A 19,967-nucleotide genomic window follows, 5' to 3' on the forward strand; every position below is an offset into this window, starting at 1 on the left:
AAAACTAGAATATGCAGTGCATACGTCTGCTGTGGCCTTTATTTCCTAACCCACAGACATGGGATTTTAAATTAAGGATCTAGATCTTTGTGACATCATAAAGCCAGAGTGCTGTCAGTATATGTTTGGTTTGTAATGTCATGAGGCCAGTTCTTGAAAGGCAGGCAAAGATATTAAATGAAAACAGATTAATACAAGAAAAGATTTCTGAATCAGATCTGGATCTGTGTTGTAATAGGATCAGCTCCTCCCTGCCCTAAGGGCCATCACGTCACAAAATGTGTACATCCATGCACCGTGCTACATATTTTGAGTTATTTTGGGCAGAGCCTGACGGACAGAGGTGGGGGTGATGTGCAGTACTACTATAGTAACTACAGTATATGACAACAGTACAAGTATCAACAACATTAAAAAAAAAATCTTACTTTCTTCACTAGATTAATTGCAGTTAAGTGCTGTCTTTTACAGCAGTATTATTAAATATCAACAGCTGTGCTTTACACCATATCTCACACATATCTGGCCGTGGTGCCAGCCGTCCTGATTCCACCGCTTTGTCATGTGATTCTCTTTTAATGTGTTGAACAGACTCATACAGTTGTGGTTGGACGTTTACATGCGCTCATTTTGGGCATGAATGTCATGGTAGTTTTAGGCTTTTAATGATTTCTCTGAACTGTTCTTTTGCCAGGGTAGAATAACTGTGTTGCATAATTCTGACCCTGTGTGGATTAGAGAAGATCTAAGATTCTTGTTTATTTTTAAAATGATTAATTAACAATGTATGCTGAATCATTCCATCCTGGTGAAAGAACAGTTCAAATACATCATTAAAAGCTCAAAATTACCACGACATTCATGCTCATGATGAGTGTATGTAAACATCTGACCACAAGTATGGGTTTCAGCCACTGAAAGGCAAAATAATATGTGGATGTAAAGGAATCATCTGTTCATTTTCCTAAGCTCACGGTACAATGTAGACTCCTCCTGTATGTAAAATATCAATGTCGATGTTGGATGTTAAATGTCATTGGTCATTACTGCTAAGACAACCTCTTTGGTCCAAGCAGGGTGAAATTTTCATTTCATGACATATAAAATTCCATCAAGCTCAACAGTCTAATCAAAGTGACTGTTTAGACATGATATGTTACTTTGTTATTTTTTGTTTACAGCAGGTTTCAATTCAGTTTTATTTCAATTTATTTCATTGATATAGCTCCAAATCACAACAAAGTTGTCTCAAGGCGCTTCACACAAGTAAAGTCTAACCTTACCAACACACAGAGCAAGCACACAGGCGACAGTGGTAAGGAAAAACTCCCTCTGAGGAAGAAACCTCAAGCAGACCAGACTCAAAGGGGTGACCCTCTGCTTGGGCCATGCTACAGACAAAAATTACAAAACAATTCACAAAATTAATATACAGGAAATGTTGCCAGTGCGCAGGACAGGAGGGTTTCAGAAACAGACACCACACCCATCTCTAGATGGAGCCGCACCTCAAACAGAGAGAAAAAAACAGAATCAAGTATCAGAAACACAACAAATGCAGTATAATTTGTCAGCATTAAGCAACAACAAGAACAAAAGAAATACTAAGGTGATCACCGGCCACTAGCCACAAGCTTTACTAAAAGACCCAGAATTTAGATAAAGTTGAGGCCGCGGGATGTTGTATGTGTATTTGTTTTCTTGCTTTATTTATATCACTGTTCATCATTTTCACCTCTTGGATTTGATTTTAATGGTTTGTAATAGAACACAAGAGTTATTTTAAAAAGGCCATTCTGCTTTTGTAATGTAATGGAGTTGATCATCTTTACATAAATAGATTATTAAATTAAACATACAAACATGGGAAAAATGCTTCTGCCCTTAAAATCATATATTTGACCAATGGAACATTTGGACATTATTGAATTACTGAACTTCATATAACATGTTTCTCACAACGCCGCTCTCCATATATGTAAATATTAAAAGTTATATTAAAAAGGCATAACAAAGTGTTGACTCATGTAATCCCTCATAGATATTTATATAACATACAGACTTACTTGCCAAAATAGTTCATGTATTTTTATTTTAAATTGTATAACGAGAACTTTTATTTCCATACAATGCTCCTCATCTTGTGGTTAAAATTTTCCTTGAATCTGGTAATATTTTTGTAAGGTTTTTGTAAGAACGTATTTATTTTGAGCAATCACAATCACCGGAGAAGGCATTTCATTTAACATTTAACTTCTATGACAGTGCAACAAATGATCATTAAATTTTAATATCTACATCAGGATATGATCATGATAAGTCACTATTATTATTATTATTATTATTAATATGCATATGTCCCGGATATGAATGAGCAAAGCTCATCAGCATCTAACCATGTCATTTAGGTCCTTCAGACTTTTTTCAGTAAAATGGTTCTTGGGAGCATGAGCATGACTAAAATCTTTCAGCTTCTGGTGGGGCTCTGCCCCCCAGACTCCCGCCTTTTTAAGCATTTTCCTTATTTTGCCTTTCAGCTTCTGGAGGGCTCTGCCCCATACTCCCCACATTTTTAAGAGTTTTTCTTTTTTTGCTTTTCAGCTGACACCCCAATTACAGCTTAACCCCCTGCCACTTTAACCATTTTTTAAAATGTAGATGTAAATTAATATTCAAAATTTTCAACTAGTTGACAGTAGGGCTGTACAATATGGCCAAATTATCGTATCTCAATATTGTCATATAAATTATGATGTAAATGTCACTAATATACATGCTGTCCATATTCTTGAGCCGCTTAGGTTGGTAGGGAGAGTTCCCATGGTTCTCAAGACCAGGCACCTAAGTGGCTCTACTCTCTTTTTTAAAGATATTTAGGTGTACCTTAGTAAACACTAGTCGAGTTCCACCTTAGATTTGGAATGTATAATAGAAGATATACCTTACTGAATTTTTATATCAATATGATATAGGATATGACTATGATTTGACACAAAGTGCAGCAACAGTGAAAATTAACCATTCTTAAACAAAAACAATAATAATACCACACTCATTTTGCACTCATCATAAGGTTAGGATACTGTGCCCTCCAAAAGTATTGGAACACTTGGAATTTCACACATTTTCATTTGTTTATGCCATTTTAAATACAAGAAATACAAAAAAAAAAAAAGAATAAAAATTTCTAAAATGATCTTCCTCAAACTCAAACTGAAAACAAATCTCTAAAACTTGATAAAACCTGTAAATAATAATCAGTTTTATTGCCAGTTTTCTTTAGACAAGTCAGGTGATGGAAGCATGAACATTTCCAAGTCACTGAATATGTCTTGGACTTTATTTACGTACATCAATTATGAAGAAATACTAAAGTTTCTTTCACCAAAACATCAAATCTAGGCTTTCATCTCAAATGTACTTTCTGTCAAATTGTAGCTAAACTTTCAGGTCTTCACTTTAAGATAATCCTCCTCTACACCACTTCATCAGGAAGCTGGATTTTATATTTTTAATTACTTTATATCAAGTTGTAGAGATTTGCTTTCAGTCTGAGTTAAGGAAGATAATTTTAGAAAAAAATGCATCTGAAATGGAATAAACAAATTAAAATGTGTGAAATACCAAGTGTTCCATTACTTTTGAGGGCAAATGAAAAACACTGAGGAGCAGCATCTTACATCTCATATATAGTGCAGCAGATAAGAGAATATTTAGAGTGGAATTCTGCAAATGGTGATACAAACATCAAATTTAGCACAAATAATCCATAGACATGCATGCACAGCATGTCTTTTTCCTGGTTCTCTCCCTCAGCCCCAACCAGTCCCAGCAGAAGACTGCCCCTCCCTGAGCCTGGTTCTGCTGGAGGTTTCTTCCTGTTAAAAGGGAGTTTTTCCTTCCCACTGTAGCCAAGTGCTTGCTCACAGGGGGTCGTTTTGACCGTTGGGGTTTTACATAATTATTGTATGGCCTTGCCTTACAATATAAAGCGCCTTGGGGCAACTGTTTGTTGTGATTTGGCGCTATATAAAAAAAATTGATTGATTGATTGATTGAACTCTTAAAAAAACTGATTGGCCACTTGAATTTTCAAAGGCAGCCAGGTAGGGGTCAATTGAAGAATTACACAGGGGTCAAAATTAAAAGATGCTCCAATCATATAGAAAACTACACAACATTACTTGCCTGATCATAAAGATTCCAAAAAAGGTATAGTTTGGACAATCTGTGACTGAAGTGTGTGGAGTTATGAGGTAAAAGCAGCAAGAATGGTGACAAGGGTTAGTTTCAGGTTGTACAGGGGTCAAAAGTTAAAGCTGCTCCATTAATTTTGCTCCAACTGTATTTGTGCTGAATTTGATGCTTGTATCACCATTTTAAGGATTGTTTCAGTTATCTGCTGCACTAATAAGCCAGCAGAGCATGAACCAGCTGTTATCTGTTAGCTTAAACGTGTATATAAGGCAACCCGAATTAAAGGAGAAATGCTGCTTTTAACAACCTGGACCTCATTTCTGACATAAAATACGGTCGTTTACTCACCAATATAAGTTTGGTGTGATTAGAAGTCCATAGTTCAAATGATGTGTTCAGTTAAAATCTAAAGCAAACATTTTTCTTCTTCTACTAAGGTGGATGAGAACTTATTGTGGTACACAGCACCAACTACTGGACAGGAAGAACCCAGCAGTCAATGTGACTCACTGATTTGAAAATGCAGCTCTTTCAGCCAGACGTACAGTGCTGTGACATGTCAATCATCTGTGTCCAATCAGATTTCAGGGGAGTCCAGTGAATCCCCGGCCTCCGCTCTAGCTCCACCCATGCCAGGAAGTGTTCAGCATTGGACATTTGCTGTTTCACTGTGACTGAGAATTTGGCACTTCCTGTTTGAGTGTGAGCTTGCCACTGAGTTCCCGCGAGATTCCATGGGATCTCATCTGTCAATCCAGGAAGTGTTTGACATTTGAACATTTCCTGTTTTACTGTGGATTTGAAATTTGGCACTTCCTGTTTAGGACGCCCTGTACCATGAGTGAGCGTTGCACCGTTGCGCGAAGCTTCGCTCATATTATTATTATTATCATTATTATTATTATTATTGTTAGATTATTATTATTATTATCATCATCATCATTGCTACTTTGCACTCTCCCAGTTCATTCTGTCACTTTTTTTTAAATGAATACACGGTTTTCTGACAGCACATGAAAGCAGCATTCGATGCCGCTCCTTTAAGAACCTCCTGGGTGTGGAAAAGTAGGAGTCGAGCTCGCGCCAATTTTCCGCATACCATTTAGTTTTGACATATGCTTTTTTAAAATAAGGCAGGCTAAATGATCTGAAAAATATCCCCTTTTTGAAACATCTCACTAACTCTCTGGATTAAAGTTATGATCTCATTCAGTCTAGACACTAAAACAGAGTTTCATCCATGAAAGGTAAAGGCGGAGTTTTTCCTAAAGTCGGGATCATTCTGAAATGGTATGCGTCCCGACCGATTTCAGACGCGCTAGCAATAGCGCCACCGCAACAAGGAAAAGTGGTGAAAGAGAAGTAGGATGCGGTTAAATGACGGTAATGAGCGCGTCGGTTGAACGGGGAAAGAGGGAAGTGCGTCCGTCAGTGTGCTTTTGGCTGATTCAGGCGGTTAATGAGTAAGCAGCGGCCGCCGGAGTCTCCCACGGACACTATGGTTTGTGTTTTCGCGAACAGCTGAGAGGGAGCAGCAGCAGAAAGTGTGCAGCAGCAGACGAGGCTGAGAGGAGCACACACACACACACAGTCATGGGCCATCCTGCTCTGGAGTTCAGTGACTGCTATCCGGACAGTCCAGACTTCAGAGAGACTCTTAAGTGTTACGAAGTGGAGCTGGAAAGAACCAACAAGTTTCTCAAAGAGGTGATTAAAGATGGCAACAGTGTCATCAACGCAATCAAAGGTACGTATTCTCTGACAAAATGCGCTTTATTATTATTATCATTTTTTGCTGCAGTTTGCATGTACATGTGATCGGATATGATGCAGGATGAGCATCACTGGAGCCTAAACATTCAGTGGGTGGGAGGCACATTACTGCTCCTGTGGGAGAAGAAAAAACAAAACAAAAAAACCCCAACAGATGCTATAAATTAAAGCAGCTATTTCATCACAGCATATAGGTTTACGCACACAGTCTTTGGTTAAAAACCTTTTATCTAACGCCACACATTACATGTTACCAAACAATACAGAATGTAAACAAAACAAAAACATGGTACCTTTCCAGGTGATGGAAAATATTGCATTTCCCATGTTCGTTGGTACGTTCAATGACGTTTTGCAAAGCATCTTAATCTGTGCTTCATCATTTTAAGATGCCTGATACTTTATTGAGTTACCTGATCTATGGCAGGGACTTATAATGTGAAAAGACAGAACAGAAGGTATCTTCCCACTTGCAAGTTGCTGGAGGAGTTGTTAAACTTTTGCCTGTCTTTTGAGTAATGTTTCAGTTTCCACAATGGAGCCTCCCTGTTTTTATTTTGTTGTCCCGTTTAACCAGTAAATGCAACTATAACCTACCTTTTTGTCAATAATTTCATCAGCTTTGGAGTATGATGCAAGTTCACTTTCACAGGCACTTTACCTCCAGCAAAAAACAAAACAAAAAAGCCAAAAGAAAACTTTCTTTATCACCAGCAGCTCAAACAATGTTTTACAGTTTGTGGCAGGGCTCCTGGGGTGGATGAAATCCGTCCTGAGTACCTTAAGTCTCTGGATGTTGTGGGACTGTCTTGGCTGACACGCCTCTGCAACATCGCGTGGCGACAGGGGACAGTGCCTCTGGATTGGCAGACCGGGGTGGTGGTCCCACTGTTTAAGAAAGGGGACAGGAGGGTGTGTTCCAACTATAGGGGGATCACACTCCTCAGCCTCCCCGGTAAGGTCTATTCCAGAGTACTGGAGAGGAGAATTCAACCGATGGTCGAACCACGGATTCAGGAGGAGCAGTGTGGTTTTCGTCCTGGTCGCGGCACACTGGACCAGCTCTACTCACTCCATCGGGTGCTCGAGGGTTCATGGGAGTTCACCCAACCAGTCCACATGTGTTTTGTGGATCTGGAGAAGGCGTTCGACCGTGTCCCTTGGGGCACGCTGTGGGGGGTGCTCCGGGAGTACGGGGTCCGGGGTCCTTTGCTAAGGGCTATCCGGTCCCTGTACGACCGCAGCAGGAGCTTGGTTCGCATTGCCGGTGGTAAGTCAAACCTGTTTCCAGTGCACGTTGGCCTCCGCCAGGGCTGCCCTTTGTCACCGGTTCTGTTCATTATTTTTATGGACAAAATTTCTAGGCGCAGCCAGGGTGTAGAGGGGGTCTGGTTTGGGAACCGCAGAATCTCGTCTCTACTGTTTGCCGACGATGTGGCAAACAGTAGATGTTGGCTTCATCAAATCAGGACCTTCAGCGTGCACTGGGGCGGTTTGCAGCCGAGTGTGAAGCGTCCGGGATGAAAATCAGCACCTCCAAATCTGAGGCCATGGTTCTTGACCGGAAAAAGGTGCTTTGCCCTCTTCAGGTCGGTGGAGTGTCCTTGCCTCAAGTGGAGGAGTTTAAGTATCTCGGGGTCTTGTTCACGAGTGAGGGACGGATGGAGCATGAGATTGATAGACAGATCGGTGCAGCATCTGCAGTGATGCGGTTGCTGTATCGGACCATCGTGGTGAAGAGAGAGCTGAGTAGGGGGGCAAAGCTCTTGATTTACCGATCGATCTATGTTCCGATCCTCACCTATGGTCATGAAATTTGGCTCATGACCGAAAGAACGAGATCGCGAGTACAAGCGGCCGAGATGAGTTTCCTCCGCAGGGTGGCTGGGCGCTCCCTTAGAGATAGGGTGAGGAGCTCGGTCACTCGGGAGGAACTTGGAGTCGAGCTGCTGCTCCTCCACGTCGAAGGGCGTCAGTTGAGGAGGCTCGGGCATCTTTTCCGGATGCCACTTGGACGCCTCGCTGGAGAGGTGTTCCGGGCACGTCCCATTGGGAGGAGGCCCCGGGTAAGACCCAGGACACGCTGGAGGGACTACATCTCTCGGCTGGCTTGGGAACGCCTTGGGGTTCCCCCGGAGGAGCTGGGGAGGTGTGTGTGGATTGGGAGGTCTGGGCGGCTTTGCTTGAGCTGCTGCCCCCGCGACCCGACTCCGGATAAAGCGGAAGAAAATGGATGGATGGATGGATGGATGGATAATAATAATAATAATGATAATATCTTTATTTAGGGTATCCTTGCTTGCCACTTTGGAGAATTTGATTCAATGCCTCTTCTTCTCCTAAGTAGCCTGGTTGTCAGCACAGCCAACTTGTGACATAGTTAGTTCATAGTGTTTACACAACATTTTAGCATTTTTTGCAATCAACATCAAGGAAGGAATGGGGAAAAAAATTGCATCATTTACGGATGTACCAATAACAACACATGCAAACAAATGGACCGCAAGGTTTTTTTTTTCTGAGGGGGAAAGCAGTAGCATAGACTGTGTATATACAGTAGTTGAGAGTGATTAAAAGAGGGTCCCAGTCATGGGAAAATATTGGGAACGGACAAAACACATATTTGTAGTGGTCACTTTATCAAAGGTTTATTTTCTGTTGCAAATGTTATCCTTTCATTTAATTGTTTTCATTTTTAAACATAAGTTGTGTCCATTCAATTTGGCGTGTTCAGAAGGATTCAAAATATTGTTAGTAATAAGTATCCTTCTAAGTTTCTATTTCCCTCACACCTACACAACAAATCTTTTAAATATAACTGTTAAAAAAAAATGGGCTTTTTAATGAATGATCTCAAGGGCATTAAGCCTGGAATAGTCAAAAGGCATCTGCATGTCCCAATGTTTAATAAAATACGTGCACCATTCATTAAAGCTGTACGGCCTTTCAGATTGAACAAAACTGAGAAAATTTAGTTTCTGCTGAAATCCAAGCATTATATTGTTGGTTTATTTTTGTAACATGTTGCAAAATGACAGCTTATTTTAATGAGGGGAACATATATATCTGGCGGGATCCCATGGCAAATATTGTCTTTTCCTTCCTATGCCATGGAGACGGACTGCGGGAGGAAGTGTGTGCATGAGGTTTTGAGATTATGTATGACCTGACCCAATTGCTTGATGCACGTGCATGCTAACATTCGTAAGGTGTCTTCAGAGGTGTTATCTGTTTTCAAAATCAACATTTTTAGGGTTACAAGTGTTTTATTTTTTGCTAACTTTTGCAAAATATATGAGAAACATATTAGATTTACACAGAAATAAGCTGTTGTGAAGTGTTTTCCATCTTAGTTTATTTTGAGTGAGCAGCCAGCTGACGTCAAGATGCCTTTCTTTACTCTGATTGACAGTTGCTGTGTCCTTCCCAGCATCCATGCACAGATCAGGGGAAGCCCACATGTGATCTATGATGTTTCTACCAAATGTAGGTCATGGTGTCTGATCATTTGAATTTCTCCCCTTCAGGGGGAGAATTTTTAAATTGTTTCCAGATAGAGGGAATTTTCATCATATTGGTGATGTCTAATTATGAACCCCTTATTTAATTGCTAAGGAAAAATTATCGTGGTGCCAGGGAAAATTCTTTTTCAGGACTTAAAAAAAAAAAAACCCCAGAGGCCATACAGCTTCAACATGTCTGTTGTTAGCATGAAAATTTAGCCAAATTCATGCTTCAAGAAATTAAATGAAAATCAACACAGTAAAACCGTCACCGTATAAACCAGATACTCACATTCACTAGCCAAAAGCAAAAGTCCCGATGCTTTTGTATGATTTTCCATGTAATAAACACCTTATATACCGGTGTCACAGACTGAACTCTCCCCCCTAAAAATTGGTCCGCCCTGCCTTCACTGCGCATGCATCATTTCGGACCACAGCAGCACATCTGAGATGGAATGTCTTCACCCAAAGTGATCAAATGGTTTAATGGGATTATTAACTATCAGATGACAAGGTACAACCTCTTAAATCATTCTAAAGTCAGTTTTAAGCAGAAATGAGGCAATATTCCGTGACGCTTTGAAATGACAGATGCCCAGTGAATGCAACAGCTAGCAGCTCATGTAGCTGTGGCGCTGTGATCGCTTCCTCTGACTTTTATGATGAAATAATGCTGAATTCATGTGGAAATGATTGTTGTACAAAAGCTTCAGATATCTGTCGCTGAGAAAGTTGAATGAGTGCAGTTTTAAGCAGAAATGAGGTGATGATCTGTGAACCACGGCTAATGGCGCATGTGCAGTGAAGGCAGGGTGTGTGTGTGTGTGTGTGTGTGGTGGAGGGTGTTCGGTCTGTGACTGCAGATTTTGTATACAGTGGTCCCTCGTTTATCGCGGGAGTTACGTTCTAAAAATAACCCGCGATAAGCGAAATCCGCAAAATAGCGCTATTTTTTTGCAATTATTATAGATGTTTTAAGACTGTAAAACCCCTCTCTACACACTTTATACACTTTTCTCAAACAGGCATTAACATTTTCTCACTTTTCTCTCCTGTGTAAACACTCTTTTTTTTCTTCTGGGCGAGAAGATTATAAACAGACACACGCAGAACTCTCCCTTCACTCACTGCCTCCGGAGGTACGGATGCGGGACCCGCAAAGAATCCAAGTCCTCTCTCGGTGGCCACAGAGCTCTGCGGCTGCGGTCAACATCTGCATCAAAACAGTGAGCGTAGTCTGTGGACCTGTTGCCAGATTTGGCACAGCTCCGCACAGCAGACAGGAGGGCGGCGTGAGTGGCCCGCTGCTGCGTTTACCGAGCCCGCAAACTCAGTAAGCGCATCGGAGGCAGTGAGAGCAATTGCGGTGATGCCGACCAGTGCCGCGACCGGCCCGCCTGATAAGGACGCAGAACACAATGCGCTGTTAAAAAAAAAAAAAAAAAGCATGCAAAATTGCATTAAAAAAATCCGCAAAACTGCAAGGCCGCGAAAAGTGAACCGCGTTATAGCGAGGGACCACTGTAATGGATTTTCACTCACATCAGACAAAACATCCCAGACTCAAAGGGTGACCCTCTGTTTGGGCCATGCTACAGACACAAATTACAGAACAAATCGCAAAACAAATATACAATGCTGTTGGTGCACAGGACAGGAGGGTTTTCAGCACAAATACCACACCCATCTCTGGATGGAGCTGCACTTTAAACAGAGAGAAAAAACAGAATCAGGCACCAGAAAGACAAGAAATACAGTATAATTTGCCTAAATTAAACATCAAGAAAAACAGGATACTAAGGTGATTGCCGGCCACTAGCCCTAAGTTTCACTAAAAGACCCAGAATTTAGGTAAAGTTGAGGCCGCAGCATGCTCCGTTTCCTAATAAAATGAGTTAAAAGAGTAAAAAACACAGAACTATACTATGCCAGTATGCTAGCCATACGAAAGGGAAAATAAGTGCGTCTTAAGTCTGGACTTGAAAGTCTCCATAGAATCTGACTGTTTTATTGATGTGGGGAGCTCATTCCACAGAACAGGGGCACGATAAGAGAAAGCTCTATGACCTGCAGACTTCTTATTCACCCTAGGCGCACAAAGTAGTCCTGCACCCTGAGAACACAAAGCCTGGGCCGGTATGTAAGGTTTAACTAGGTCAGCTAGGTGGGGAGGTGCCAGTCCATGAACAGTTTTATAGACTAGTAGCAGAACCTTAAAATCTGATCTCACTGGGACAGGAAGCCAGCGAAGGGATGCCAAAATGGGTGTAATGTGGTCGAACTTTCTGCTTTGTTTCAAAAGTCTGGCTGCAGCATTTTGAACCAATTGGAGAGCCCTAATGCTGGACTGCGGTAAACCAGAAAATAGAACATTGCAATAGTCCAATCTAGAAGAGATAAACGCATGGATCAGGGTCTCAGCATCAGCCATAGACAGGATGGGACGGATCTTCGCTATATTTCACAGGTGGAAGAAGGTAGTCCTAGTAATAATGTGGTGGCCAAAGGACAACGAAGGATCAAAAATTACCCCAGGGTTCCTCACTTTGTCAGTGTGATGTATGACACACGAGCCTAGGCTAAGCGTTAATGGTCAAATTGATGCCAATGTCTCACAGGACCAAGAACCATCATTTCAGTCTTATCAGAGTTTAAAAGTAGGAAGTTTCTAGACATCCAACTTCTCACTGATGCAAGGCAATCTTCTAAGGATTTTATGTGAATGAGATTACCAGCAGTTATCGGCATGTATAACTGAGTATCATCAGCATAGCAGTGAAAGGTAATCCCAAAATGCCGCAATATGTGCCCAAGGGGTGCTATATAAAGGGAGAAAAACAGGGGGCCTAAGACGGACCCCTGTGGAACCCCAAATTTCATATCACTAAGGTTAGAGTTAGTGTTACTGTACAAAACACAGTGAGAGCGACTGGTCAAGTATGACGTCAACCATGCAAGGGCACTCCCATTAATCCCAAAGTGATCCCAGTATTCCCTTAGTGATTTTCCAGCCTATCAAGTACAATATGATGATCCACGGTATCAAATGCAGCACTGAGATCTAACAGCACCAGAACCGTAGTGATGTCCGAATCCATTGCAAACAGAAGATCATTCACCACTTTAGTGAGAGCCGTCTCTGTGGAATAATATTTTCTAAAAGCAGACTGCAGTGGCTCAAAGAGATTATTCTCAGTAAGATAGTCCATGAGCTGCCGTGACACCACTTTTTCCAGAATTTTAGAGAAAAATGATAGATTTGATAGTTTTTCAATACACTAGGGTCAAGATTAGGTTTCTTAAGTAATGGTTTAATCACTGCAGATTTGAAACATTTAGGAACAGATCCAGAGGTTAAAGAAAGATTAATAATTTCCAGCACAGTCAGCCCAAGAGTGGGCCACAGGTCCTTAAACAGTTTTGTTGGTATAGGATCAAATAAACAGGTTGTGCTTTTTGTTGACATTACGAGTTTCGTCAGCATGCCTAGTGAGATACTGTCAAATTCTCTAAATCTAGGTAATACCTCAGTAATGGCGCCCACCTCAGTAGCAGGGTGTAGTGGCTGGCTTGAGGCATGCTGGGATATGTTTAACCTAATGTCTTCTATTTTCTTCTCAAAGTAATCCAGGAAATCGTGTGCTGTAAAATGAGAGCGAACTACAGGTGGTTGTCCATGAATAAGTGTCGCCACCGTGTCGAACAAGAACTTTGAGTTATACTTGTTTTTGTTGATCAAATCAGAGTAGAAGGTCTGCTTTGTAGCCAATAATGCATGCTTATAGTCTAAGATAGCATCACACCACGCAAGACCTTTATTCAAGTTTGGCAATTATTAACAAAATGTATGACTGCAGCTATTGACTATTTTAGTAATTGAGTATTCTATTGATTAATCGAGTAATTGGATAAAAAGTACTTTTGCATTTTTAAACAACATCAGTAGTCCAGGGCTCTCCCTAAGCCATGGTACAATGTTGCTGGGCAATCATGCAGATTGTCAAATTTAGTGTATCCCTTTCTGTACCCTTCCTGCGTAATTTATTTTTCACATCTTTACAAGTTTTGGATCTTTCCCGATGTCAGGAGCTGAGCACTCCCCTGACACCGGACCGTAAGTGCAGGCGGTCGGCGTAATCCTCAGTCAGTCAGGCTGCATGTGAATGTGAGCACAGCCTGTGAAAAACTGGGCTCTGGAAGGGTGTGAGGATTTGCCCAAACTGACCCAGACTGACCCAAACTGACTCCAACAATTTACCCAAACTGACTCCAAAAGACTAAAAGAAGTACTTTTATTTATTTTTGGAAATGCGCGCCATTCTCAAAACAGTACATGAAGCGCTGTCTCCCCCCTTCCTCCCTCTGTCTCAAACACATTGCTTCGCTTTAAATGTGCAGTAAGTCTATTTCAGATGATAAGCGTGGACCCTCTTCCTCTTAAAATTCTTTATTTTACTCCCTGCATCACGTTGGAAAGTTGTAGCTTTTGGTGCTAAATTGATTAGTTTTTACACAGCCTATGCGCATGCTCTAGTCTTCCGTTTTTTTTTTTTTTTTTTTTTCTGGGGATGTTACAGCGCCACACACAGGCCTGGCATATGTACTACAATGTTAAATGGCACTTCGAGGCACAGAATTTACCTTTTTTCTGACTGGGAGCGCTGTGGCTGTGCGGATCATTTGGTTTTTCACAGAATTTGCCTCAAACATTTTTTATATTCAAATTATTGGAGTTACTCGACTAATCGTTTCAGCCCAAACAAAATGCTGCTTGCTGCCTGCACTGTAATATGGTGATTAATAGGGTTGAGCCGGATACTCGTCTGAAACGAGTATCTGGTACGGATAAAGCATTTTTGACGAGTACAAGCATGATACGTATAAAGCTCATCAATATCTGTGCTCTCATTGGCTGACTGATTGTCTTCACACTCTGTGATTGGCCAGTCAACGCCAGCACTGCCCCTCCCTACACAAACACATCTCACTGCAGCTTCTCACACACACACACACACACACACACACACACACACACACACACACACACACACACACGATCTCTCTCTGTGCTTGGCTTGATTATACAGTACCTAAGTTTTCTTCAGCTCACCTCTTTTTCAGTTTGTATGATATTTAAAGTTACTTGGTGAACTTGTTTCGTATCGTACGCGGTGGATTTGACAAGACAGAGCTGAAAACGGCTCATGTCGCGTCGGTCGCTCCCTTCACTCCGGTCTTTTTTATTTATTTATTTATTTTTTACCGTTTGTTTGCTCCAAGTTTGGCTGGAGATATAAAGTCATTTGGAAAACTTTGCTCCTACTGAACGTGGTACTTTTGAGAAGAATACAGTGAACAAGGCTGACATAATGTTTCCCTGTTTGCCATCACTGGATGGTTGCATGAATCACCAAGTTCACACAGATCATTAAAAAATAAACAGTCTTACAGACCACTTACACACATACACACAAAGTAGCATATATTAATATTTTTATTGAACATGGCTGCATGCAGTATCTGACACTTTCTCACTGCAGTTCATAAAAATAAATTGGTCAGTCAAACAACCTCTCTCTCTCAGTCACACACACATGCACACAGACAGTCCTGCACACACACACACACACACACACACACACACACACACACACACACACACACACACACACACACACTAGGTTGTAAAAATAAATAATTGAAAAAAAAAAATCACAGTTTGATCATAAAAATAAAAAATGGAAGTTGAGTATGACAACTGACAACTCTTGTTCATGCATAATTAGTAGTTCATACTTTCCTACTACATTGAATGTTAATTCTGAGGCTGTTCTTTTATTCGTTCATACACTTAAGAATATTCATGTTCTGAGTTTATAAATAAAACGTTTTCTGTAAAATTGCTCCTTTACTGTTGTGATCAAAATGTTCTGAGTTCATAAAAAACTTGTTCTGTAAAATAGTTCCTTTACTATTGTGATCAGAAAACATTGAATCTCAATTCTGAGGCTGTGCTGTAAATATTCATTCATAGACTTAAGAGTATTCATGTTCTGAGTTCATAAAAATAATAGTTCTCTTACTTTTGTGATCAAAAACATTGATTTGAATCTCAATTTTGAGGCTGTTCTGTAAATAGTTTTGAAATAAACAATAAATATAGCAACTTCTGATCAATCATATCAATTTCAGACTTAAAATAATGTACTGATTTAAGCCCTAGCCATTTCGGGTTAAACCACGCCCACTTCCGGGTTAGGCCATGCCCACTATGAGATCAGATATGGATACAGATAATTGAGATGGTTGAACAGATACAGATAGTGGTGTACTCGCTCATCCCTAGTGTTAAGTTTCACACATATCCCTGAGTATGGCAAACCAAACACAACCGCTTTAGATCAGAGCCCCATGTGTGGCTGCGATTGGGGGGGGGAATCAGATGACAACACCAGTTGAAACGACAGACAACAAGTGCTGTGATTGGTCAATTTTCTGCTTTCAGGTCTTTCTTTCCAACCTCATATTTCAAAAGATTTGCAGTCCACACACTGATTACATTTCAATCATGGATCAAATACGTTTGGTAGAAATGTCTGCAAATATGACCAACCTTACAACACGGAGTCAGAAAAAGATGCTCAAATGGCCTGCAATTCATGGAGGGAAATGGCACGTACCATACTGTTGGTTTGGAGGTTGATGATTGTATAAAGAAGTGGAGCTCGTTGAAGAACAAATTGATCCAGAAAAAGCTACTGTTCCTGCGGTAAATTGCATTAGGACACCCACCAAAGCAACGGAGAACTTTAAAAAGGTCACGCGCACATCAACGTCATTGCATGGGCACAGAGTTACGGAGCTGTGGAAGCATAAATCAGGTTTTAGGCTTTTAAGGTACCACTCCAGAGCGGACTTAGAAAAAGAGTGACTTGACTAAATGGAATTCTTTTTAATTCACGTAATACTCTGTGCTTATTTAAGGCAGGCGTTTATTTTTTTTTTTTCTGATGAAATTTTGACTCGGTCATTAAATGAGGCAGGCCTCTTTTCAAGGTCAGGCATTTAATCAAGGAAATACATGAGCCTAATTGGTGCTGGGGATTGCCTGTAGATTGTTCGGCACCTCCTTGCTGTAACTGCGTAATCCATTACATACATATAACGGATTTTGTCTGTTTTATACTTATAGCAGATTTTGTCCATTTTTTTTAATATGTTGCACATTTTGATTAGGACATTGTTCGAATTCAGCGTCACAACTTCGTGACAAATGTGTGAAAAATATTTCATAATAAAAAATAGTACTTCTTAGTGTTTGTTGTTGTTTTCTAAGATTTTAGCACTTAGAAATGTCTAAATATGACCTAAGTGCTACTTATGTTTTTCAGTAAAAATACCCCTAAAATATCCATTATTACAAGAATCATTGATGGTGTTGCGCTTCAAATGCTAACAACAATAGCATTTGTTGCCGTTCTGTAGATGGCCAGAGTCATGCATGATGTCATTTTTAAGACCCCCAAATTCTCCTATACAGACACACGGAATAGACAGTGCGGCTATTTACAGCAGGATCATTATACACTCACACTCATTCAAGCTACATAGTAGTATATTAATTCATGATGACTGAAATAAATAAAATCAAAACCATCTTAACAAATTATACAAAAATACTTGGACATGCAAGTAAAAAACTGACTCGCTGGCTGTTCTCATGTTTATGTCTGTTTCAAACTTTAACATTGTGAAAACTAAATTTTACCATGGTCTCCTATGGCAGTTCTATCGTTGAGCTCTAATAACTAGAATCTTATTCTGTCAGATAAATTTAGTGTAGTGATATATATGCACAACATTTGCATCTAGAAGAATAGAATAGCAGAAAATGGATGCAATCAAATATAGTACTGCAGGGTTCGTGCCAGCGCAGTTGAGCGTAGTGGGCCCCGATGCTGTGATGTGGGCCCCTACGCTGTGATGCATCCATCGTAGGGGGTTTTCAGTTTTTTTTATGTTTATTTAATTTTTTAAATAACATGTCGCACATTATTTAACATTCCAGTTAGTAACACCAAGTATTCATGACTGTAAGTCTCTCCGCGCACATGCGGTAATACGTAGTGTTCGCTGATGTATTTTATTCCTAATTATCGCTCTTTCTCGGCAATTCAGCAGGTGCATTTCCGCCGGAGATTTTACAAGTCTCACAGTCACCGTGTTTGTGAACCGTCGTGTGTTCCCGAAAAAAGCGAAAATTAAAAAGCGAAACAGTCAGTCTGGGAGTCATAACCACATGATTAATAGCAAAAAGCAGAAGAATGAGTGACGGACATCACCCTGCTGGGAGGAGCTTTTTTTCAGCGACTGTCAGTGAGGCCAGACGGAGCTGTGGCTCACCTGGCCACAGAGCCACACCAGTTGGTCAGGCAGAGAGCCAGCAGCCAGTGTTATTGAACAGACACACACTGTACTTCAAATTTATGCTTGAGTACAGTACACAAGCAAAATATAGGTACATAGTTACTGCTGCATGCCAATCAAGAGCAGTTCTCTTAAAGGACAGTGTCACATTTCTATCTGATGCCTCTGACACGTTCATCGATTCCTGTGTTGTGATCCTGACGGTTTTGTTGGACCTTTAGAAAAAAGCTTTGTTGATTCTTGGGGGTTAACTTGGCACTCCTTTTTAAAATAATGTGTGTTATGCAAACAAGCTTCTTATGTTTTTGTATAATATATTATACAACTGCTTATGATACCATAAATCTTTGTGAGATTCAAGGATTCTTTGTCATACCATATATGCTTCCATGTGACACGATACAAAATTAGGTTTCAAAAGGTTCCACGCGTTAAATAAGCTAAAAGTAGACCAGGGAATATAAATAAAGTGCAATATGTAAGTGCAAGAATAAAATCAAATAAAAAGCAACACACTTGTAATGAGCAGCATGACAGAATTATTGTGCAAAAGATATGGTTGTGCACATCAGTTGTTCAGTAGTTGTACAAATATACAGGTGTGCAGAAGTCCAGGTATTGTGCAAAGTATTGGCCTTTTGCACACCAAAAGGTATTGGTATTAACAGGTCTTTACCCATCCTAGGTAGTGTAGTTAATGTTAATGTGCAGGAAGCAAAAGAGCTACGTATAGTGCTCCACCAGAACTCTACAGCCTCACAACCTCTGGGAAGAAGTTGTTTCTCAGTAGTGGTTCGGCACCAGATGGTCTGCAGCCTCTTGCCCGAAGGGACAGGAACAAACATCGTGCTTGCTGGTTGAGTGGGGTCTTTTTCGATGCTGGGGGCCCTTTTCCTGCATGTATTTGTGTAAATGTTCATGATGGCCCATAAAGAGGAAGCTGACTTGTGGAGATGTAACATTTTGTTCTGGATGCATTGTCTTAAGTCTTCCTATTTTAAAAAATTTCCTGTTCTCAAATGGAACTTTTAAAATCTTTTAATCAATTTCTGGGATCTTTTGGAATTTAACAGAGTTAATGTTTTCGCCTATAGACCTGGTGGGCAGTGGTGGGCACAGTTCCGCTGATCCGCTAACCACTAATTAGTGAAGATAACTTTTTTGTTAGCGGATTACCTTTTCAGCTAATTTTGAAAACCATCAGCGGACCAATTAACTTCCGCTGAATTTAGTTCCGATAACTTTTAGACCACTAACATGTTTTTTGCGGCCATAGTAAATAAAGCTTAACAGTTAAAAACATTTGTAAAGCCTAAAATCATACATTTTAGTTCCCATCTGTTACGTGTTTTGTAGCAGACTTAACAAACAGAATTTTCAGTTTTCAAACTTTTTTTACAAATGAAAAAAATGACATATTTAGAAATACAGATTTATTTGTAAATGGTAAATGGACTGCATTTATATAGCGCTTTTCCATCTGATTCAGATGCTCAAAGTGCTTTACAATTATGCCTCACATTCACCCCGATGTCAGGGTGCTGCCATACAAGGCGCTCACTACACACCGCAAGCAATAGGGGATTAAAGGCCTTGCCCAAGGGCCCTTAGTGATTTTCCAGTCATGCGGGGAATTGAACCCATGATCTTCTGGACTCAAGCCCAACACCTTAACCACTAGACCATCACCTCCCCTTTTGTAAAAAAAAACCCCCAACACACACATGTTACAGTAACCTGTGTGTTGGTTTTGTACAAATAAATAAACAGCCAACCAGTGACGAGGAGGCTCATTTTCCCATAATGACTTTTGGCATCTGTGAGTTTTAATGCTCAAACCTTTGGAATTAGTGTATTAATTTTAAACTAAAAGATATTTGTGATACTTTCACTTTGTAAAAATGACAGCGCTAACGTTAATATCAATAAACCGTCTGGAATTAGCTTGATTTTTAAATCAAACCATAAGTCAAATCTGCTTTGCTTTTTATGCCTTTTGCCACACGTCTGGGGCAGTGCATGTTGAATGTAAATGACTCTTCCTTACAGCAGTGGGCAGGGTGC

General features: G+C 40.4%; 1 protein-coding gene and 1 long non-coding RNA gene across 2 annotated transcripts in view; one reads left to right on the top strand and one right to left on the bottom strand.

The window, feature by feature from the left end:
• Positions 1–1,261: 1,261 nt before the first annotated feature.
• LOC117517640 lies at positions 1,262–9,826 on the bottom strand. Its single transcript, XR_004562778.1, has 3 exons — positions 9,746–9,826; positions 8,769–8,775; positions 1,262–1,273 (listed from the first exon to the last, which is right to left on the bottom strand). It is a non-coding gene; the product is annotated as an uncharacterized LOC117517640 (long non-coding RNA).
• Positions 5,503–19,967, top strand: part of LOC117517636 (oligophrenin-1-like) — a 205,872-nt gene continuing 191,407 nt past the window's right edge. The window contains exon 1 of the mRNA XM_034178746.1: positions 5,503–5,944. Coding sequence (XP_034034637.1) covers positions 5,791–5,944 — 154 coding nt within the window. The 5' untranslated portion in view covers positions 5,503–5,790. The remainder of the gene's footprint in view (positions 5,945–19,967) is intronic.

Source organism: Thalassophryne amazonica, chromosome 9 (assembly GCF_902500255.1).
Source record: "Thalassophryne amazonica chromosome 9, fThaAma1.1, whole genome shotgun sequence".
In the NCBI taxonomy this organism is placed as follows: Eukaryota; Metazoa; Chordata; class Actinopteri; order Batrachoidiformes; family Batrachoididae; genus Thalassophryne; species Thalassophryne amazonica.